This window comes from Oratosquilla oratoria, chromosome 11 (genome assembly GCF_046742065.1).
Source record: "Oratosquilla oratoria isolate Oo_2021 chromosome 11, ASM4674206v1, whole genome shotgun sequence".
Classification (NCBI taxonomy): Eukaryota; Metazoa; Arthropoda; class Malacostraca; order Stomatopoda; family Squillidae; genus Oratosquilla; species Oratosquilla oratoria.
The window spans coordinates 62,216,012-62,241,560 of record NC_134787.1 but is presented as its reverse complement, the minus strand read 5'-3'; the positions used below and the strand labels follow the sequence as shown (position 1 = coordinate 62,241,560).

General features: G+C 36.2%; 1 protein-coding gene across 3 annotated transcripts in view; it reads left to right on the top strand.

Annotated features, from left to right (window-relative positions):
• LOC143029861 (protein spaetzle 3-like) overlaps positions 1 to 25,549 on the top strand; it is a 135,541-nt gene that overhangs the window by 107,634 nt on the left and 2,358 nt on the right. For all 3 annotated transcript variants that reach the window (XM_076192978.1, XM_076192977.1, XM_076192979.1), the window contains exons 2-5: positions 14,647 to 14,771; positions 15,599 to 15,692; positions 17,381 to 17,520; positions 21,719 to 21,844. In XM_076192978.1, the coding sequence (XP_076049093.1) occupies positions 14,647 to 14,771; positions 15,599 to 15,692; positions 17,381 to 17,520; positions 21,719 to 21,844 (485 nt within the window). The remainder of the gene's footprint in view (positions 1 to 14,646; positions 14,772 to 15,598; positions 15,693 to 17,380; positions 17,521 to 21,718; positions 21,845 to 25,549) is intronic.

The following is a 25,549-nucleotide window of genomic DNA, read 5'->3' as shown; positions in this document are numbered from 1 at the left end:
TATAGCGAAGGTCACTACACTGCTGTATCTTATGTTTATTAACGTCTCTATGTTCTGAGAAGGTGTCAATCGTCCCAGGGGGAATTGCCCGCGCACGAAGAAGGTAGCCCATACCAATACGAGGGCAATAAAAACGTGTTATTAGACCATACCCAGGGATAGGTAGTGAAGCAATGACGTCACACTAACACGAGGGAAAATTACTTCCCGAAGCTTCACAAACCTGCCCTTAGAGCTTTTAAATCGTGACCTTTATACATGGCCAAACTTGCAATCAATAGCACGAATTCTAATTATTCTACCATTGTATATAGCAGTGGTCCCCAAACCTTTTCTGGCTTGAGGCACCCTTGGCAAGCCTTTCAGAACTCCCCGGCAGCCTTATCAGAAAATCTAAATCCTAGTTTGTCAGTATTTTGTTGATTCAACATCAGTGTAACAAAATTTTGTCCCTGGGTAATATGAAAATACTCATCTTTACACTGATGCTGGTTTAATGGACAAAAAATGGATGACAATACAAAAATATAATTGTGACAGTCATTTTTGCCCTGAGTTTTTGCGGCACCTTCAGTCGATCTCACGGCACTCTTTGGTGCCGCGGCACACAGATTGAGAACCACTGGTGTATAAAAAGCCACATCGGCATCCCCCCGTCGAACAAGTGAGTCACTACTCTTCCCCTCAGACTACACAGTATCATAAGAACGTAGGAATGAGGGAGACTACAAAAGACCATTAGGCCTACACTAGGCAGTCCCTTGTCCGTCACCACCTATCATCCCCAGCCATAAAGTTACCTAATCTTCTTTTAATACAACAAATAGTTTCAGCGCTTATTAAATGGTTACTAATCTATTCCATCCATTAATCACTCTATTGGTAAACCAGTTCTTGCCTGTTTTCTTCTTAAATCTAAATTTGCCCCAATTTAGATTCATTATTGCAAGTCCTGTCCTGTTGTCTTGATATGATGACCTTGTCTGCATTCCACTGCACTATAAACACCATCCTCATCTCTCCTCTTTTAACCTTTGCGGCTTTTATGCCGCTGTCCCCTTGCGCTTTCTTCCCATTTCACACATTAACCCAACGTTTCTCAACCAGGGTTCCCCGGAACCCTAAGGTTCCGCAAAAAGTCCCTAAGGGTTCCGCGAGAACAAGTGAGATAAGCTAATGCACTTTTGATTTTTTTTTATTTAATTTCATATACGTAATATAATTAAACACGCACGACATATTCTTGGTTATTGTAATAATGTAATATAGACATCATCCTATCTAACCTATTATTACGATGAAAATAAAATGAGAAAGATATGGTGTATATATATATATATATATATATATATATATATATATATATATATATATATATATATTTATATATATATATATATATATATATATATATATATATATATATATATATATCCTAAAAAGCCTTGGTATATGTATGTATGTTAATATATATATATATATATATAATATATATATATATATATATATATTTTTTTTTTTTACAGGGGTTCCTTGAGACATGCAATTTATTTAAAAGGTTACGCAAGGGTAAAAAGGTTCAGGAACGCTGCATTAACCAGTAGTAATGTGGCTAACATTTGCTTAACGCGAAGGTGCGTTTGGCTTGCAATCATCGTACAGTTCTCCATTATCACACCCAGGTGTAAATTCGCGGTACACTTGTACTCTAAGACTTAGTCATGTAACACATAACCGGTTATTTTTATTTAATTTATTCATTTTAATGTATAGACGAGTATCCCTTGTCTGACAAAGAATTAAACCTATGTACAGGGTAACACTGTTAGTATTTCTTGTAACAATTATATATATATATATATATATATATATATATATATATATATATATATATATGTATATATGTATATATGTATATAATATATTACCCTCGCTCGAAAGTGCAAATCTCAGATCTACTCACCAAATATTTTATTCATCTACTAATTCATGTATTCATTTGTTTGTTTATTTATTTATTCATTTATCTATTTACCTATTTGTATATTGATTTCTTTATTACTTTTTTCTGCTGATACTGCATATACCGTTGGCAAGCTTTTGCATTTTTGCTTATATGCTAATAAGAACACGGGCCCGTGTGTTCACTTATGCAAAGTAGACCCCTTGGAAAAAGAAACTAACGAAGCAGAGCGCTTTCGTATATTACATCTTCATTGTAAAAAGTTTGTTTATATTTACACTATACGAACCCAATTACCAATATCTGATACTTGCTCTGGCATACAGAGTCCATTAGTCAAATGTTTCGCCCGACATAAGTACTTTTTCTTTTGTTATCTTAATCGGCAAAGCTGGATCGTTCACCCCAACAACAGAGATGATGTTGATGCGCTTACGTTTCAGCTATTCAGCAGTTATCAAGTCGCCGTTTCATCAGATCCCCATGGGACTTTCTAGTTGTTCATATAACGAAAATACTAAAGGCATTATCGTACACAATTGTTCCTTCTGTTGTTTTTGCATGAAATTTATAATCTTATCCTATTCACAATGCTTAATAATAACGCCGTTTATTCGTATTGTTACGTCGCTATTATTGCTAATGCCACTCCTTTCTACAGAAATGCTTTGTTGTTGCTGTTAATGCAGGCGGCGTTGCTGCTGATGCTATGGGTAAAACCTGATCAGTGTTGTCTGTGAGGACCTTTTCTGTAATACAGCTGACAGGAGAACCTCTTGGAAGTTCGGGAAACCCTACGTTCTCGAGCGAATCCGGTCAGACACGGATGGGTGGCCAGCTAGATGCTTCGAAGTGGTGGTGGTGGGGGGGCGTCGGAGTCCGCAATTATCATCACCCCGAGGCGAGCGCACGCGTGCGTATTCTCATTCCTCTACACGTACACTAACGTCTTCGGAGCAAGGTGTGGGCTGAAGCTTTACAACATCCGGGTAGTGGAAGAATTGATGGTAGCGTTCCAATTAGCGTCCTTCGTGCATTAGCACAGGATCATTTCTCTCTTTCTTCTTCCTGTGGGAGACTGTACGATTAAAGGACTACCGGATTCTGGATTAAATGATACCTTGATCGATCGCGGAACTAAACAAATGGTCACTCCTTTGTGAGGACCAAGGTCAGGGAAGACTTTTAAGACGGACATCAGCGCGCGTGACGAGAGAATGTAACGTTGTTAATCGAAGATCAGACCTCCGTCTAAGTGACATTGTTTCACATAGGAACTCGTCATCTAATGGCTATTTTCTCCGTTGATCGACGTCAACTAAATGAATTTGAACCAGGTGAGAAAAAAAAATGGGTAGAAAAAAAATCGTCTAGGATCAGCCCACACATTCTGCCGTGAATTTTAATTTGTGGGCATGAGGAAATGCTTAGAGATGGTGTACTAAAACACACACACACACACACACACACACACACACACACACACACACACACACACACACACACACACACACACACACACACACACACACACACACACACACACGCACGCAAAAATACATACCCATACGTACGTTCACATGCATATCCACTCGCAAACACACACACGCACATACGCACACAGACATGTACACACACACGCGCGCGCACACACATCTATATGCATACGCATACACGTATATTCACACATACACACGTACATCCACAAAAATACACATACACACACACCATCTCCACGGTAGAAGGAACTTTTTCGTATCAGAAACCTTCATAACAAAAATAAATAAACAAATAAATAGACGAATAAATAAACAGCCCCCAATGAAGAACAAACAAGCGAAAACCGCAGATTGAAATTACTTTCCCACATCTCAGTGAGGCTCGTCATGGAGTACCCTTCCCTAGTGGCTAACACTTCTTAGAATCATAAAGAAATTGCCTGACAGTTCCGGTTGGATATTACTGGAATCGCACCCAGTTTTGTAATAATGAACCAACACTTCATAGGTCCGTTTACTATTCTATAACGCTTTGGTTATTCTCGAAGGCAGAGAAGGTGTTATATGGGTAGGGGAACAAAACTTCAATGCTAGAGTTCCTCTTTCCAAGAACTTGGAAGGTCTGTTTGTTAATGAGTTCCTTGCGTTGGTCCAGAGTTATAACAATTAGCTCGGCACTATCCTTGACTAAACAAATAAATTCATTCTGGTGATTTGTACCTTTTCTTGTTCTTTTGTGTGTTGCTCCCTATGCGGAAGCGTAACAAGTGAAGGTGAAGGCTGTAAAGACGTTGAAAAAAAAACCATTAAAACAATTAAGTCAAAACTGAGCGAAACGGAGTTATTGAACACAGTGATGAAAAACAGAAAAAAAATCGGAGTTTAATTTTTTTTTTTTTTTTTTACACTGCCAAAGTTGCTGAGATATTAATATTGAGTATATAAAAACAGGTTCAACTTTGGCAGTGTTATTTATTTGTTTATTTACTATTTTATATATATATATATATATATATATATATATATGTATATATATATATGTATATACATATATATATATATATATATATATATATATATTTATATATATATATATATATATATATATATATTTTTTTTTTTATCACTAACCATAAGAAAAGACATGGTGATTGGGGTTCTGTCGGACGAGACATCGGGATCTTGTCCACTTCCCGATACGGAAGACAACGGGAAAGTCCCAGTACGGTGGGAGGGAAATTCGTATATTACCGGGATCCTGCGAGCTTGCCAGTGTCCGGGAATTTTCCGGGAACGCGATGCTAGCACGGGTTCCTGGGGGTTTCCCGAAACAGACGGGATTAAATATATTTTAAATGTATCTTCACTTCATGCCACACGACCTGCAGGTTAGGGAACCAGCGTTCATTTTATAACGAAATACTTCAGTACAAAAGCACTGCAAACGGTAAGAAAGCAACCAAATGTCTAAACGCTTTGTTTCTTCTTTTATGGTGAAGAGGTGCAGTTGCTGAATATTTCTTGCATTATATTCATTGCATTTAACAATCTGTGTATTAACTTCCACATATGAAAAGAAACAAATCTCTTAAAATATCCTAATCTCTTCTTGACCCTAATCAAATCATGGCAATCTGGCTGTGTAACTGTTTAACCCATTCAACTCCGATGACAAGATGTCTTGTCATTTGGTCAAATAAAACAAAAAATCATAAAACACCAAAATGTTTGATCAAACACCAGAAAAATATGACGTCAGTCCTCGCTTCGCTCGCAGCGAAGCGAGGACTGACGTCATATTTTTCTGGTGTTTGATCAAACATTTTGGTGTTTTATGATTTTTTGTTTTATTTGACCAAATGACAAAGAATCTTGTCATCGGAGTTCAATGGGTTAAGACCAAACTAAATCTCCAGTTTCTGAACATCGGTATGTATACAAATAACCATGATTCATGCAAAGTAGTCTTAACAGGTTTTTTTTTCAAATACCTTGTTCATTTAATTATCCAAGGCAAAAGCTATGAATAAATATCAGGCATTTGTACTTTTACGATTTGCATATCCTCTTCGTAGGGAAATATCAACATCCGCGTGTTCATTTGCGTCTGCATCTGGTTTAACGCAAAAAGTTCATCAATTCATACATTGAATAGAATCGTGTGTAGTTGACATGAACACTCAAAAAAATGACTTCGTAAATTAGACTCGTAAAAGGAAGGATGATGAAAATGTTAACTCTTTGACGACTAACTCCCGTCGACTTTAATCATCCAAGGAGGAACATCTTACTCTCCAGTGGATCAGAAATTATATTGATCAACCCGTTCTCCATTATTGTTCTCTTATGTACCCATTTTGTGTAATGCCAACGAATATTATTCAATTGAGGGATAAAGATTTTTACTATTTGAACTTTAGGGTCCCTATTAGGTCATAACAAACTCCTATGTTATATAGAAATGGCAGTTTTAATATCCATATATATACATATATAATATATATATATATACATATATATATATATATATATATATATATATATATATATATATATATATATATAATATATATATATATCTATATATATACATATATATATATATAATATATATACACATACACACACACATATATATGTATATATATATATATATATACATGTGTGTGTGTGTGTGTGTGTGTGTGTGTGTACACATATATATTACGCACATACACATATATATGTATATATATATATATATATATATATATATATATATATATATATATATATATATATATATATATAAACAGATATCCTATTGACCACACCAAAACAATAGAAGATAAATATACTCGTATTACAAATCTATTGTCCAACAAAAATTATAGACAATATAGATGAGTTTCCAAATCGACACCATACACAAAAAAAAAAAAATAATAATAATAATAATAATAATAATAATAATAATAATAATAAATAAAACAAATAACATCGACAAAAATGTCCTTATATTACAGACCTGAAACATTGTGCCGGGGAATAAATCATGAAATCTTCTTATAATGTACATGTTGCGAACATCACAAGACAAGGGACACTCAACAATGACGTGTTCAGCAGTCTGTGTTTCTTCACATGCAAATCACCGCTTCTCCGTGGCCTGCGTCCTCTCCTCTTCCTCCTGGCTGTCTCAATAGCTCAAAGACTTATCACACTGCGCTATTTTCATTCGACTGTTGGAGCAGATCTGCAGTCCGCAGTTTCCGGGAAAGAATTTGATATGATGGAGAGATTTTATTTTCCTCCGGCTAAAGTTCTGGAGGTTGGTGGTATCGCCGATTAATTGGAGGTGGGAGGGAAAATTAGCTTAGTGTGATAACCCCTTTCGGAGTGGAATCTATCCAATGCACCTCAATGACCTGATGTTTATCTCTGCTTACAAGCAATACTCTTATTTTTTTTTATCACGTTTATAGAGATTATCCTTTTTGATGATATAGAAAGCCTAATTTTATTTTATCAATTGCCACTGCCCAGTTATCAATATCGTTACTTGTTAGATCTGTAACATATGATTTAGTTTGTACCTCGCGCTCAATAAAACTCCCAATACTCCTAAGACCCAAGTTCTATCACCAAATTAGACACCACTGGTTTCAGTGGTGATAATGACGTCATTGGCACCGCTTACTGCCTATGGTGTAGCTTTCACCACCCTAATTTATTTTCTTATCTTATATAATTTTGTCCACCGTAAATATTTTGTTCTGGGGAATGGTGAGGCATTCCGTTTACCTTTCAGAAACCTCGCAATGTTTTCGTAGAACTTTCTCGATGAACGAAGTCAAGCCTTTAACTCAATTCAGATATTTGGTTCTAGCTAATTTATTTATTTATTTATAATTTTGTCCACCGTAAATATTTTGTTCTGGGGAATGGTGAGGCATTCCGTTTACCTTTCAGAAACCTCGCAATGTTTTCGTAGAACTTTCTCGATGAACGAAGTCAAGCCTTTAACTCAATTCAGATATTTGGTTCTAGCTAATTCTAGGCCATTTCATTCAGGTTAGGGGATTTCTATAATATATGGATTAATGTCATTATCACTAGTGTTGCTACTTTCACCATAGCCCCAAGTATCACATCTGCAACAGGTGTTGTACACTTGGGAAAAAGAATTTGTTCGATACTTTGTATTTTCGAGTGGTTATATTTTAACAATGAAGAAGACAGCAGACTTTAACGTGACTCAAAATCATAAGGGATTATCATACATCTACAACCGAGACTGTTGTAGTTTGCTTGCTGTCGACCTAAAATGAGAAACTTAATAATACATTTCATCGCAGGGTAATGTCGAGGTATGTCGAGGTACATATTTCCTACAAGTGTATCATACATTCTCATCGTCGATGAGGTTCGTTACGTCTTTATACAAATCAGACTTTGTCGTCGCTTTTGTTTAATTCTTTGGTATCAAATTTAAGAAACTTATCCTTTCACATCTACATCAACATGAATTATACGATTTCATAACAACATGTCCGGAATACACGGAAGAACACATGATATGACAGCGATAAACAAACTATCCATAATAGGACAAGAATGCGTAAACTAAAACGCAGATTGTACGAAACCAAGTCGAACAGATACACCAAGGTATGATGTCACTATCTTGTCTGGAAAAATCCCGAGTTTACCGAAGGAAAATAGGTTGGCAGGTTCAAGGACAGGGTGGATAACTCAGAGAGTGGTGATGGAAAAGGCAGCCTGGAGGGATTGTAAGGCACTTGGAGAGGATGAAGATTCAAATGGTATTGGGCAATGAAGAAGAGGAGAGGCAGGTGATCTTTGAAAAGTTTTAAAAGGAGAGGAGGGAGAATGCGCGTGTATATCTACACCTATACCTAAAACTACATCTGTATCTAAATCTATATCTAAGTCTATACCCATATCTATATCTATATCTATGTGGTGAGAAATGTAGTAACACATTTGTAAATCACAACTAACACCACAGTCGGACGAGAGAGAGTTGAGTAAGCGAAACTATATATTTCGATTGCTAACTGCAATCCTACTGAAGAGGATTGCAGTTAACAATCGAAATATATAGTTTCGCTTATCGACTCTCATTCGTCCGACTGTGGTGTTAGTTGTGATCTATACATGTATGTATGCATACGTGTATACATGTATGTATGCATACGTGTATACATGTATTTATGCTACGTGTATACATGTATGTATGCATACGTGTATACATGTATGTATGCATACGTGTATACATGTATGTATGCATATGTGTATATATTATGTATGCATATGTGTATATGTATGTATGCATATGTGTATATATGTATATGCATATGTGTATATATGTATATGCATATGTGTATACGTGTATGTATGCATACGTGTATACATGCATGTATGCATATATGTATACATGCATGTATGCATATATGTATACATGCATGTATGCATATATATGTACATGTATGTATGCATATATGTGCATATGTATGCATATATATGTATGTATATATATGTTTGCATATGCATGTATATACATATGCATACATGTATGTATATATGTTTGCATATGCATGTATATATGTAGGCATATATGTTTGCATATACATATGTATTATTCTATATTATTTGTAGGAGGTGAGAGAAAGTTTTAGTAAGACTGGCATAAAGATAATGAACATGTTTTCCTAATGGCTGAAACGGAACAACAAATATCGAAATAGACTTCATATTTGTAGGCGAGAGCAAAAATGTATGCAATTCTACTGTAATAAACAAAATCATTATATAGAAACTTACCGTAGAACGGAAGGTTGCATAGCTAAATTTAGTTTCAGCCCCGATGAAGAAATAAGCCTTGTAAAGATAAAGGAAAACAAGAAAGAGTTTAATATGGAATTCAGAGGCAGATTTGAACCCCTGATAAACAGCTGAATCTAGCCAGTTGTAAATTGCCCTAAATTTTCGAAATTTTACAGTGAATCTACTTTGTATTGGAGCTTACAACATGCAACATTCAACACGCAATACTTTTCCAACGATCGACAATTAGTATTTCTCTCTCTCTCTCTCTCTCTCTCTCTCTCTCTCTCTCTCTCTCTCTCTCTCTCTCTCTCTCTCTCTCTCTCTCTCTCTCTCTCTTTCATTCCCTCACACACACACACACACACACACACACACACACACACACACACACACACACACACACACACACACACACACACACACACACACACACACACACACACACACACACACACACACACACACACACACACACACACACACACACACACACACACACACAGACATTACCCATAGATCGGTCATACTCGTATGAGCTCTGACCTCTCTTCCGGGATGGAAATAGCTGTTTAGATAAAATGAGATATGAAGACGGGACACCACGAGCATAGCTCCCTTTCCCATAAAATACAACTAGGTAAATACAACTATAATATAGGTACATACATAGGTAAATACATACACCTCGTGGCGCAGTGATTAGAGTTCTCGGCTGCCACTACCGCGGTCCGGGTTCGAATCCCGTCCAGGGCTGAAGTAATATCAGTATCGCTGCGCTGCAAGTCGTTACTCCAACTTTCGTGGGCGGGGAGTTGGGCGTGCGTGTAAGGTCGCAGCATTACCCATGGATCGGTCATATATATATATATATATATATATATATATATATATATATATATATATATATATATATATATATATGTATATAATGTAAGCTCTGACCTCTCTTCCGGGAGGGAAATAGCTGTCGATCACTAGTCCAACACGTGATCCAAGACCATGGTGAATCACACACACACACACACACACACACACACACACACACACACACACACACACACACACACACACACACACACACACTTTCGTCGAATGGACGGCGAGAATTGGAGTTCCGAAGAAAAAGGAAAATCTACGTGGATCTCAACGTCCAGAAAGTACATTATTGTATTTATAGGGAAGGGGAAAGCTTGTGGTGTAGTGGGAAAGTGATAAAAAAGGAGAAGGGGAGGGATTATTGAGGGAAATGGAAGGAAATGAGGAAGAGGGGAACATGGTCCAGGAGGCCAGGCGTCTTGTAAACAAAAGACGGACCGATGATGATGACGATTTCGGTGATGACGGGATCAACAAAAATGTAAAGATTAGAAATATAGATAAGAGCTGCACAGTGGAAGGTGATGATAATAGTTTCCAGGGATTTAAAGAGGGTGGGGGGGTACCAACCTCCCCCGATTGGCAAGACTAGAGGAAAAACTTGATAAGATAACCGAGCATTGGGAAAACAGTTTCGGTAACGTAGCCAAGATTGCGCAGAGAGTTGAAAGATTGGAAGAACTAGAGAAGGCGAACAAAAACTTAACTTTAGAAATAGAAGAATTAAAAAGACAGTTAAAAGAAGTTAAAGAAGAGAATGAGAAATTAAAGAGAAATAATAAAGACAATAAAGAGGCCACACTTACTGACATAATTAAGCAACAAATGAAAGAACAAACTGAAGACTCTGTTATTAAAGTGATGAGACAGAAGGAAAATATAGTAAGAGACTTAGCAGACAAAAAGAAATGTATAATTATATTAGGAATGGAAGAGAAAATTAACCAAAATAGAACCACAAGAATGAAAGAGGAAAAAGAAAAAGTAAAATGTTTACTAGAATTAGTTCAGGAAGATGAACCTGAAATCATGAAACAAATTGAAGAGATCTTTAGGCTCGGAAAATATAGTACAGATAAGACCAGACCAATTAAGATTAAATTCAGATCACAAACAATAGAGAATATCTTAGTAAAAACAGGGAAGCTAGCAGCAAACGAACAATATAAAATGGTATGGATAAAAAGAGAAATGAATAAAGAGGAAAGAGAGGAAAAAATTAAAAGGCAAGGAGCTAAAAAAAAAAAAAAACGAGAACAGAACGGAGTCAGAAAAAAGAAGAATTCTATTGGAGAGTAGTGAATATGAAAGTGAGGAAATGGACCATAACAGAGAGAAACAAAAAAGAAACAGAAAAAACAATGGAAATAACAAAGTTAAGAGTGTCCTACACAAATATAGATGGATTAATAACAGGACTGAATGAACTGAACGAGTATCTGAGGGAAAAAGAACCGGATATAATGGGATTTGTAGAGACAAAATTAAAAGGTTCACTACCACCCAACAGCATAGGACACAATGCATATAATTATTGGATTAGAAACAGATAAAACAAGGGGGTGGAGTTATGTTCCTGACTAAGAAGGATATAAACGTGAGGAGTGTCACATATGGAAAGAATAGAGTAGAGATGATTATGATAGAAGTAGAAGACAGAGATAAGAAGAGCAGAAAGTTTGTAATAAACTACGTGCCCCCAAAAACAGCCTCGTGGGAAGAGAGTGAACATAAAAGTATGTTAGAAAACACAAGAATAACATTATACAAGATAATGGAAGATGGAGGAAGAATAGTAATGATGGGGTACTTTAATTGCAAAGAAGTCTGCTGGGAAGAGATGACAGTAAAGAGTGGAGAAGACTCATGGGGAAATGTTCTACTTGAGATGATTATTGACCACACAATGACACAATGGATTCAAGAGAACACTAGGTATAGAAATGAAGAAGAACCATCGAGACTAGACCTAATAATCACATCAGAACCTGAAATAGTGGAAAAGATAGAATACCAGGCACCAATAAGTAAAAGTGACCACATATTGATAGAACTAGAACTAAATGAGGAAAAATACATGAAAAGAAATGAACAATATAGAAAAGGAAGATTGATGTATGAAAAAACAAATTTTGATCAAATAAGAGAATTCTTTCAAAATGAAAACTGGGAAAGAATACACAAAGAGGATACAACAGTAGAAGGGAAATGGAATATTTTGACAAAAATTTATAAAAAAAAAAAGAGTGAAAAAGTATGTCCCAAGACAAAAACAAGAAAAAGAACATGTAAAGTGGTGGTACAGCACAAGTTGTAAGGAGTTGAAAGACAAAAGAGATAAAGCTTGGACCAAATAGAAGAAAGACAAAAGACATGAAAATGGAAAATATATACTAGTTATAGAAATGAATATGTACAAGTGTGCAGAGACGAAAAAAGAAAATATGAAAAAGATGTCATAGAAAAATGTAAAGATCAACCAAAACTATTTTACAGATTTGTAAACAACAAACTGAAAAACAAACAAGAATTAGAGAAATTACGACAAGGAGGAGTTGAGTACACAGAGGAAATGGAAATGGCAGAAATTATGAACAAGCATTTTGAATCTGTGTTTACAAGGGAGAACATACAACCTGGAGAGATCGAATGGGAAGAGAAAGTCCCCCCTATGAAAGAAATAGAAGTAACAAAGAACGAAATAATGAAACACTTGAGTAAACTTGATGTCAGAAAATTGCATGGACCAGATGAAATAGCAAACTGGATTTTGAAAGAATGCAGGAATGAACTGGCAGACAAAATACAAAGCATAATAAACAGTTCCTTGAAAGAAGGAAAAGTTCCAAAAGATTGGAAAAGAGCAAATATAGTACCTATATACAAAGGAGGAAATAAAGAGGACCCTACAAACTATAGACCAGTCTCTCTAACAAGTACAATAGCAAAAATCTGTGAAAGAATGATCAAAAGTAGATGGGTAAAGTATTTAGAAAAAACAACGTACTAAATCCAAGGCAGTTTGGTTTCAGACAAAGACGTTCAAGCGTCACCAATTTAATATGTTTCTATTCAAGGCTAATAGATATAATACAAGAAAGAGATGGATGGGCTGATTATGCATTTCTAGACCTAAAAAAAAGTTTTTGACAAAGTACCACATAAGAAGTTACTTAAGAAATTAGAAACTGAAAGAGGAATACAGGGCAAACTGCTTAAATGGATGGAAGACTTTTTGCAAGAAAGAAAAATGAGAGTAGTGATAAGAGACAAACACTCTAACTGGGATGAAGTAATGAGCGGTGTTCCCCAAGGAACAGTTCTGGCTCCAATAATGTTTGCTATATATATTAATGATATGGATGAAGAAATTGAAAGTTACATGAGCTTCTTTGCAGATGACGCAAAACTGTTAAAAAAAGTGAACACGGAAGAAGATTGTGAGTCACTACAGAGTGATCTCAATAAAGTACAGGAATGGAGTAGGAAGTGGGAGATGGAGTTCAATACCAAAAAGTGTAGTATAATGGAATTTGAAAAAGGCAAAAAAAGAATAATAGGATCATATAAATTGGGAGAAGGAATAAAAAAAGTAGAAAATGAGAAGGACCTGGGAGTCATTATTATGAATAATATGTCACCTGAGAAACATATAAACCAGATTTTTGGAGAAACTTATAATTTAATAAGAACAATCAAAGTGGCATTTACATACCTGGATAAAGAAATGGTGAGGAAAATATTAATCACTTTGATAAGACCAAGATTGGAATATGCAGCAACGATGTGGTCACCAAATACAAAGAAAAAAAAAATGTATAACAAAACTTAAAAGAATACAAAGAGCAATTACAAAATTGGCACCAACACTCAAAAATATCATATGAAGAGAGACTAGCAAAACTTGAGCTACAGACACTAGAGCAGAGAAGAGAGGAGATTTGATAACTGTTTACAGAATCATGAAAGGTATAGAAATGATTGATAGAGAGGATCTAATAAAATGGGATGAAAGAAATACAAGAGGACACGGAAAGAAAATCAAGAAAGACAGTTAGAGAAGAGATCTGAAAAAGAATAGCTTTCCTCACAGAGTAATAGACATTTGGAAAAAGTTAGATGAGAAAGTGGTGTGTGCAAAAACAATACATGAATTTAAAAATAGTTTAGATAAAATGAGATAAGAAGACGGGACACCACGAGCATAGCTCCCCTTCCCGTAAAATACAACTAGGTAATTACAACTAGGTAGGTAAATATATATACACACACACACACACGCACGGACACACACACATTACCCATAGATCGGTCATATACTCGTATGAGCCCTGACCTCTCTTCCGGGATGGAAATAACCGTCGATCACGAGTCCAACACGTGATCCAAGACCATGGTGAATCACACACACACGTACACATCAAAGTCCCTGGTGTGGAATCGTATTTCAACACATAATGTTTCTTTTCTTTCCAGATCCTGTGGACGGCGCTCAGCTTGGCCCTTGGGCTTGAAATCCAAGGTCAAATCAATCGTGGACTACCGTGCATTAAGAGACTCAATCAACTCTTCTGCAGGACACCGGGGAACAACTATCCCAGGTAATAGACTCAGATGGAAAACCAACTTTGAAAGTTTTCGTTCAGAGTTATACATAAAAAATGCCTTGATGTATATTCCATGCCATGCCATGCAGGTTACGTGTATTTATCATATTCATTGGAATTCTTTGTGGTTATCCTTGATATCTAAGAACCTGCTTATGCTAAGAAAGTCTTCCTGATTAGTAGAAACGATGCATCAATGAAATATATTGGTATTCATATGTATACAATAATGTAGTAAAAAAAATATTTTCATATTTTTCCTTTTCTATGCTTTTAGAAATGATTAGCTTTGACTATATTTAGAAACAAAGATACGCGAACGCACACACACAAACGAACACAGAAATGCGCACGCAAAGGTAGTAAAGTCAAAGGCAAACTTAGCGTAGATACAGAAGCAAACACAAACTCAAAGTAAACGCGAAGACAATTGAAAATGCACGCGCCCCAAACTCATCAATGTTGCTCCTTTCTTGTATAATACAATTAGTTAATGTGAAAAAGGTGTAAATAAATAACGATCTCAGAGAAAACAAAAGAAGGGCGAAAAGGAGTGATTTACCGCAGGAAGTAATGAAGGACAAAAAACAAATCTAGAAATAAATACTAAGAAGCAGACGTGCGAATGTGCGCTGACATTCCTCATGATAAGCGAGTTAGGTTTTGAATTTATATACGAGTAAATCAATATGGACGGGGCAACTGTTGTAATCTCACAGATATAAACAAATTACATAGATTAAAAGAGAGGGAGAGAGAGAGAGAGAGAAAGATTCTGCGGACAGAATAAGCATTGCAATAATGGTATAATTGTCTTTCAGAGAAAGAATTGCACAATTCATCGATGAGAACAAGGCGTTGATGCGAAGGATGTATGGCGAGTACGACCCACCACCTCAAGAGATATTTGCTGAGGTAAGTTCTACGTAATGGATCGTGTAGGACCAAGGGCATCTACTCACAGTACCACCACTGAATGGATCTAAATTACGATAAAAAAAATCTAGATGTTCTTCAAAGCTATGGAGTCTTCGGGAAGCTACTTATATGGATGTAGAGTTATATAGAAACTGAAAGGTTTGGCTTTAAGGCTCGTATTCAGGCTACAATAAATTGGAGTTGGGAATATCTGGGAAGTGTCCTCAGTTCAACTGTTTAGCTGCTTAGCATGATAACACCATAGCACGGTTACATAGTACTCTAGTTATCATATATGCGGAGGTTATAATTATGAAATGCTATTTGGAAACTACAGAAATCATTAAATAGCGCATTTTGTCGTAAGTTGGGTGATTTGTAGTGGAAAAAAATACAGATCAAAATAATGTTTACCTTGACTTGATCCTAAATGAAACAGATTTACACATAACTGGTGTAATTAAATATTCAAAAATTCATGTAAGATACATATCAAACAGTAAAGTATGTAATATAAATGTTATTTTTTACACCAAAGATACGTACAGAATTTGTAATCACTCAACATTAAGCGATGAGAACTGTATTAGCTAATCACGCTGCTTGAGAGCGGCCTTCTGCGGGTTCCCGCAAAGAAAACAACAGAATTTATTTGATGATGTAGAACTATATAACTCACACAAGTTGCTGTCTTTAGAATTAGTGAGGTGATCCTGATAACATAATGCCTAAATAAAAGGAAGCTTTCCCAAATATGTGGGAAAATTGTATTTCATAAAGAAGCTAAGTGATATCCTTCGAGAGGGAAATAATGTTCCGGACACTCTAGTAGACTCCACCGAAGTTTCACACCGTGCCTCTTTTGCAGCTCTGACTACCCGTATTATAAGCTTGGTGGATTAGGCCTAGGGCAAGTTGCAAGCCTTCCCCACCCCCCCCACACACACTTAGTTAGAGGGCAGGATAGATAAGATGGGGGAGAGGGAGGGAGGGGGGAATTTGGGGGTTTAGTGTAAGGAAAGAATGACACATTGCGATATGATAATGTTTTTTATGTAAAAAAAATTGGGTCAGTCAATATAATGAAGAGATTAATTTCAATTATTTTTGGCTAGATAAAAAAGGGAATGGGCAGTATTTAAGTAAAATGAATAATGCAGATGTACGCACAAACTAGATCACTTTATATTACAATGTGAGAAAAACGGAAATAACCAGTTATTGTGTGTCAATAAGACAAGTACTGTATATTGCTTGATCAGTAATATCATACCTTGCATTCGTAAATGCTACAATGAATTATACCACAATGACCTCTTACCAAATACAGTTGAATTCAGGAACAATTATGAATAAAAATAGGAGTAGTATTTAATCTCTATGGTGCTATTTATTACTAAATCTTTCAGCTCGTTTCAGCTCAACATTATAAAAGATATTTAAGATACTTTCGAATGGTCAGTTGAAGTTATTTCAATACGTATTAGATTATAATTCATTGCTTATTCGCACTGAATAACCACATTTTATATACTGCCAGAAAATGAACATATAATATGCAAATGATATTGAAAAGTTCAAGTATAGGATTCATACCTACTACTCATTTTGTCACGACTTTCATTTTAATCCGTCGTTAACACTATATAATTTATGAGTTAACTGATCTGGAAATAACCCCATAGCAACATGTCATAAGGACTGGTAGATCCACGGACGAGGAATCCGCGGACCGGCACCCCAGAGGAGGTTCTTTTATGAATCTCATTAACAACAGAGCCAGACGGCAGACATCTCCCGGCACCACGCCAAACAGCTCAGACAAGTAAGTAACTTGTAGTATTCTTAGTTGCCATTTAACTCATCACGGTGATTAAGAAGGATCTACAGCATGTCACCAATTTTTCTGTGATGGTCACACTACATTATACGAGTAATTATTTAAGGATTCCTGTTTACTGAATTTTTTAACTCTCCATGCTTTTCATACTTAGGTTGCTCATTCATTGGACCCGTATGTGCCTCTGTGCGACCTTGCCTCAAATTTATTTCATCTGTTTCAAATGATGCACGAGTATACTTTATTTTGTATATTTTGTATACTTTGTATACTTTATTTTGTATATCATAAAATAGGAAATTTGTTCATTAGTTAAGTAGTTGATTTATAACAATACATCTAATGATTCCATAAAACTAACAAGGCGTGTTCTCATGTGGAAGGTTCAAGGACTTGGAAACAAATTCATCCATACATACACACATGCATACATCCATACATACATACTTGTACATACACACATACATATATACATACATACATACATGCATACATGCATGCGTACGTACATACATACATACATACATACATACATACATACATACATATCAGCAGGATTGTGGGAGAGACATACGGACTACTGCACAAGATTAAAATATGGCATTCCACTATATAGATGAAGGGATGATGTTAAAAAAAAAAAAAGAGCGCACCACTGCAGAAGTTTAAAGTGGCGTTCCACTATATGGATGAAGGGATGATGTAAAAAATAAAAACTCATTGAGACCCTGATACGCCCATGACTGGAATATGCTTCAATAGTATGGTTCTCACACAGAGTGAAGGATATAAGCAAGATTGAGAAAATACAAAGGGCAGTAACCTAACTTGTCCCTGGCCTGGCAGATAAACCATACGAGGGAAGACTAAAAGTACTGGGTCTTCCAACTCTGAAAGATTGAAGAGAAAGAGGTGATATGATTACAGCCTTCAGGTCACTAATGGGAATGGATTGCATTGCCAGAAGAGATCTGATTAAAGATGGGAGGGCTTTAAGAGGTTATGGGCATAAATTAAGAAAGACCACATATCCAAAGAATGTGAGGAAATACAGTTTCCCATATAGATGTATAAATATGTGGAATAGCTTAGAAGGTGATATAGCCCAAGCTCGAACAATACATGAGCTCAAATCTAAAGATGGTAATTGCAAATCAAGGATATAGATTAAGTTGGAACTGTATATGAACTTGAGTCTATGTATGTTAAAATTAGAGAATAGGAGACGTGACCCAGTGACTGTTTTGCTCCTTTCCTGTATACTACAATTAGGCAAATATATATACAAACAGTATATATATACAGACAGTATACATATATACAGACAGTATACATATATACAGACAGTATACATATATACAGACAGTATACATACAGTATACACACAGACAGACATACAATTTAATATGTTTCTATTCAAGGCTAATAGATATAATACAAGAAAGAGATGGATGGGCTGATTGTGCATTTCTAGACCTAAAAAAAGCTTTTGACAAAGTACCACATAAGAAGCTGCTTAAGAAATTAGAATATGAAGGAGGAATACAAGGTAAATTGCTAAATTGGATGGAAGACTTTTTGCAAGAAAGAAAAATGAGAGTAGTGATAAGAGATCAGCACTCAAAATGGAATGAAGTAATAAGCGGTGTCCCGCAGGGAACAGTTCTGGCCCCAATAATGTTTGCTATATATATTAATGATATGGATGAAGGAATTGAAAGCTATATGAGCTTCTTTGCAGATGATGCAAAATTACTGAAAAGAGTGAAAACTGAAGAAGATTGTGAATCACTACAGAGAGATCTAAATAAAGTACAAGAATGGAGTAGGAAGTGGGAGATGGAGTTCAATACAAAAAAGTGTAGTATAATGGAATTTGGAAAAAGCAAAAACAGAATAACAGGATCATATAATTTGGGAGAAGAAGGAATAAAAAGAGTAGAAAATGAGAAGGACCTGGGAGTCATTGTTATGAATAATATGTCACCTGAGAAACATATAAATAAGATTTTTGGAGAAACCTATAATTTAATAAGAACAATCAAAGTGGCATTTACATACCTGGATGAAGAAATGGTGAGGAAAATCCTAATCACCCTGATAAGACCAAGATTGGAATATGCAGCAACGATATGGTCACCAAGTACAAAAAAATGTATAAAAAAACTTGAAAGAATACAAAGAGCAATTACAAAATTGGCACCAACACTCTCAAAACTATCATATGAAGAGAGACTACAAAAACTTAAACTGCAGACACTAGAGCAAAGAAGAGAGAGAGGAGATTTGATAGCTATTTACAGAATCATGAAAGGCATAGAAATTACTGATAGAGAGAATCTGATAAAATGGGATGACAGAAATACAAGAGGACACGGAAAGAAAATAAAAAAAGACAGCTATAGAAGAGATTTGAAAAAGAACAGCTTTCCTCACAGAGCAATAGACAGTTGGAACAAGTTAGATGAGAAAGTGGTGTGTGCAAAAACAATACATGAATTTAAAAATAGTTTAGATAAAATGAGATATGAAGACGGGACCCCACGAGCATAGCTCCCCTTCCCGTAAAATACAACTAGGTAAATACAACTAGGTAAATACATACAGAAATGTATACATACAGACAGACAAGTTTACATACAGACAGACAAGTTTACATACAGACAGACAGGTATACATACAGACAGACATGCATACATACTGATAGACATGAATACATACAGGTAGACAGACATACATATAGACAGACAGACATGCATGAACACATACATGTGTACAAACATGTATGTAAGTAATGAAGGAATTAAATGTATATGGTACTACTTAGAATGATATGAAAGTTCACTTATGTAGAGCATATTGAATGTTGGTTTGGTTCCAGCATAAAGGGTAAAAACATGCTGAACGATATGCCTAAGCACAGAAATTAGTTTGTACAAATAAGTTGGTGAATGGCTGAGGAATTATCAGGACCCTAAACCCTCTTAATATCAAGACTAAACAAGAAAAAATAAGTGTGAACAATCATATGGGAGGAATAAATGAGTATCATTTATCAGAAAAAAAGAGAGTTCTAATCACACTATGTTGTTGTTGTTGTTGTTGTTGTCGTTCCCTAGACTGTCTGTCCGAGCAGTCCCGTCTCCCCAAGGAATGCCATAGCCGAAACTGGGTTTTCCCACAAATCCTTTATAGAGCGTATGTTGTGTTGTTTGCGTGCATGATTGTGTATAATGCAGTCTTCCATTATGTGTTGTATGGTATGGGGTGAAGTGTTACATCCTGGGCAGCTGTTCACAATGCGGTCATCCAGCCTCTTCTGGTAGCTTAGAAGTGCTGGGTGGTGACCGCACCGCAGTCTGGCCAAGTGGACTCTGTCCTTTCGTGGGAGAGAGGATTCAGAAGGGTGGATATCAGGGGGTCAGGCATGCAGCAGTGTGTTGTCTTTCAGTGTGTTAATGGAGCGGTGAGTGATATGATTATGAATATGTTTCCGGAGGCTGGTATTTGGTGGTTGTGGAGGAAGAGAAGAGAGTATCTGTGCGTGATAAAGGTCTTTGGGTGTTGTTTTAATGTTTCTTGGTGTGTGTGGGTGTTCTGCTATGTAGTGTAGCGGGTGTAATGTGTTTGTGGTGGCTGCGGCAAGTGTTTGTGTGCCTCTCATGTCGAGGTGGTCCTTGACTTTGAGGACTTTTGTTTCATGGTGTAAATGGTCTGTAGGTGTTGTATTTGTGCAGCCTGTAATTGTTTTTAGGGCTTTGTTTTGTATGATTTGAAGGGTGTTGTGGTGTGTCTCACTGAGATTAGGAGCCCATGCAGGACTCGCATTATTCAACACTGAGCGTATGCATTGTTTGTATATTGTTATATTAGTTTCTTTGTTTTGTCCAAATGTTGTTCCAGTGATTGACTTAAGTGCGTTAAGTCTGGGTGTGCATTTGTTTTTTATGTTTGTGATGTGTTGTTTGAAAGACATGGATGTATCGTATGTTACACCAAGAATTTTCGGTGTGTTTGTGTGTGGTATTAGAGTGTTGTTTATGTAGAGATGAGGTATGTATTTGTGTTCTTTTGTCCAGTTTGTGAGAAGTGTAGAATTGCATACCTATGCACTGAGATACCCCTCTCTTATCTCTCCATATCCTTTGTAACAGTGAAACTAACCTTATTTACTGATTTTCAGGATGGATGCGTGTGAGAGCACAGTGGACATTCAATCTCCGTATTGGGCTACCAACTCCGCCAGTAAAGTGAGGGCCATTGTCAACACAGAAGGGTTTGAACAACCCATTCACCAGGAGATTTGCACGTAAGCATTATTGACCAATCCTGTACACATTGCATTTCTTATCAACATGTATCCATTAATACATAAGCAAACTGAAAATGCTGACCCGTTGCAACAAGTGAATATCTTCATGTCTTTATTTCTCTTTGAATGCTTCTGTATGTATGTCTGTTTCTTTGTATCTATAATTATTTCTTATTCTGCATGCCTCTATCTATCCCTTTGGATGTATGTCTCTATCTGTCTTTCTCTCTGTCTTTCTCCATCTGTATGTCTTGTCTCTCTCTCTCTCTCTCTCTCTCTCTCTCTCTCTCTCTCTCTCTCTCTCTCTCTCTCTCTCTCTCTCTCTCTCTCTCTCTCTCTCTCTCTCTTTATCATCTCTATGACTCTGCTTCTTCATCACCTGATAGTGCACTTCTATGACTCTGCTTCTTAATCACCTGATAGTGCACCTTCCCCTATCTTAAATGCAACCACCTCACTACTACCTCATGCATGAGAAAACAGTTTTGGGACCTCTATAAACAATGGTATCTGATGAACACATGTTTTGAAAGTATGCAATGGAGGGGTTTCATGCGAACTGAGAGCCAATTGGTGGGATGAGGCCACTGTGTCTATGTAAACCTATACCTCTATGTGATATTTCATAGTCGCTCCTGGCAACTGACTGCCCTCAAGTAAATGAATTGTCTTATTAGACGGGTTGTCAAGCCAACTGAAAATTTCAGGCTCAGCCACTGCAGCATATGAATGCATCCTTGGAACATGTGGTTTTCAGAACTTGTCCCCTCAAAAGGGGTAGTGAAGGTTTTCTAAGAGGTGGGTTCTTCTTATCACTCCTGCCAAGAAATCAATTATGGGGTAAGAAAGTGTGTGAGTGTGTATTTACCTAGTTGTATTTACCTAGTTGTATTTTGCGGGAAGGGGAGCTATGCTCGTGGTGTCCCGCCTTTGTATCTCGCAGTGTCTAGTTTACTTTTAAACTCATGAATGGTTTTTGCGCATACTATTTCATTATCCAGTTTGTTCCAAGTGTCCACTACTCTATGTGGAAAACTGTTTTTCTTCAGTTCTCTTCTGTAGCTATGTTTTTTTATTTTCTTTCCATGTCCTCTTGTGTTTCTCTTGTCCCAGTTTAGTAAGTCCTATCTATCGAGTATCTCTGTGCCTTTCATGATTCTGTAGATGGTCAGTAGGTCACCTCTCTTCTTTGCTCCAGCGTCGGTAACTCCAGTTTAGCCAATCTCTCCTCATATGATAGGTTTGCAAGTGCAGGTGCCATTTTTGTTGCTGCTCTCTGGATTCTCTCTATTTTCTTTATATTCTTTTTGGTACTGGATGACCACAATGTCGCCGCATACTCTAGTCTAAGCCTTATCAATGTAACCAATATTTTTTTTATCATGTCTTCATCCAAGTATGCAAATGCCACTTTTATTGATCTTAGCAAGTTGTAAGCCTCCCTGACAATTTTGTTAATCTGTTTATCATAAGACAAGTCGTTTGTGATAATTACCCCCAAATCTTTTTCAGATCCTGCCTTCTTTACCTTCTTGGTTCCAATTGTATATTTTCCTGATATTCTGTTTTTGCTTTTTCCAAACTCCATTATTCTACACTTCTTAGTATTAAAGTCCACTTCCCATTTCTGACTCCAGTTCCATACCTCATTCAGGTCTTCCTGCATTGCTTCACAGTCCTTATCAGTTTCTACTTTCCTTAACAGTTTGGCGTCGTCTGCAAAGAAGCTTGTGTAACATTTCACATCCTCGTCCATGCCATTCACATAAATAGCAAACATTATTGGTGCCAATACAGATCCTTGCAGTACTCTACTGATCACCTCTTTCCAATCTGAATATTTTTCTCTGAGCACTACTCTCATCTTTCTACCAGTCAGGAAGTCCTCCATCCATTTTAGTAGGTTCCCTTGTATTCCTCCTGTATGTTCCAGTTTTTTTATATAATTTTCTGTGTGGTACTTTGTCAAAAGCTTTTTGCAAGTCTAGGAAGGCACAATCAGCCCATCCATTTCTTTCTTGCATTATGTCTATTAGTCTTGAGTAGAAGCATATTAAGTTTGTGGTGCAGTAGTATTGTATCATCATTCATGTTTCATATTTTTGTATAATGATATTCTGTAAATAGTTTTCTTTCATATTTTTGTATGTTGATATTTTGATATTACTTATAAAAATGTATTGGCATTTTTGTGCAAATATTATTACACAAAAATACCAATACATCACATGCAGATAATGTCAAAATATCAGTATACAAAAATATGAAATAAAACAATAAATGAAATACCATTATACAAAAATATATATCATGAATGATGCTGCACAGTATTATTCTTATCATTCTGCTAGGAGCTGTGGCTATGGTTGGAATCTTCCATTGCTCATGGGAGACCTTTGGTTGGCATTATAGCACCAAGAACTGGTGTACCAATAGAGTAGTTAATGAATGGAACAGACTTAGTAACCACACAGTGAATGCTGAAACCATTGGTTGTTATAAGAGAAGGTTAGATAACTTTATGGATGGGGATGATAGATGGTGAGGGACATGGAACTGCTTAGTATAGGTATTATGGTTTCTTGAAGTCTCCTTCATTCTTATGTTATGTTCTCATGTCCTCTGAATGAAATGAATGGTTCTGAGGGATAGGAAGGTGCGGCTGGAGCAAGATTAAGTCACCACAAACTCTTTTTTATAGGAAATCATTTGTCACAGAACTCTGAGTCTCTAATGAGTCTCTAATTCAACCTATCTTTCATTCAAGTAGTCTGATCAGTACTGTTTATTGGTCATTTGCAATAATGAACAAGATTATATATGTCAAGAGCAAAGAGGTTAAAATCGAAAAAATGCCCACATGGCCAAATCACAATGGTGGATGACTGTAAGGAATAGTAGAGGCGAAAATTAAATAAAGTATTTTTTAGATATATCTCATATTAGAATGAGGCATCTACATTGTATAGTTAGATGATAAAATGGTACACTTAGCCATGGTGTATTCCAACCATTACACTGAAAATTAGACTTGTAAGAATAAACAAATTTCTCAATATCATCAAAAAAATTATTAGGGTGTATATTGCTTATGAATAGTTACCCAATAATTACACAGTATTTCATGGCTTGGAATCTACATTTATTGTAGGTAAAGCATTAAAATAGGAGTCAGTTGTTCTTCTGTGATCATTAGGTATTTGGACATAAGGACTTCAAAGGACGTTCTAACTTTTTTTGTGATTTCGATAAGCTATTGTTTTTTCTTACAAAAGTCTAATTTATGGTCAAATCATGGCAGATGTACCACTTGGTAATCCAACTCTGAGGCCCTGTTCACACTAGCGGTTCAATTACAATGTAAGTCAATGGAGGTGTTCACACACAACCACACAGTTTTTCCTTGACTGTGCAGTGCTACTGCAGTTTCTACATGGTTTAAACTGCTAGTGTGAACAGGGACTTAATGTAAGTTGGTTTAGATTCCCTTCTTCAGTTTCTTTTGTCATTTTGAAAAAATAGTCAAACTACAGAATGTTCACTTGTCGGAAGACAAACATTGATATGAAAAATGAAAGCGGTTAAAATCTGGAATTTAATAAAAACCCAGAAACTGAGAACTACCTCTTCAGCATTATTAGGAAAAGAGAATACATCCATGTTAGGTTGGCCAGAGTTTAGTGTGTACCACTTTTGTGAACT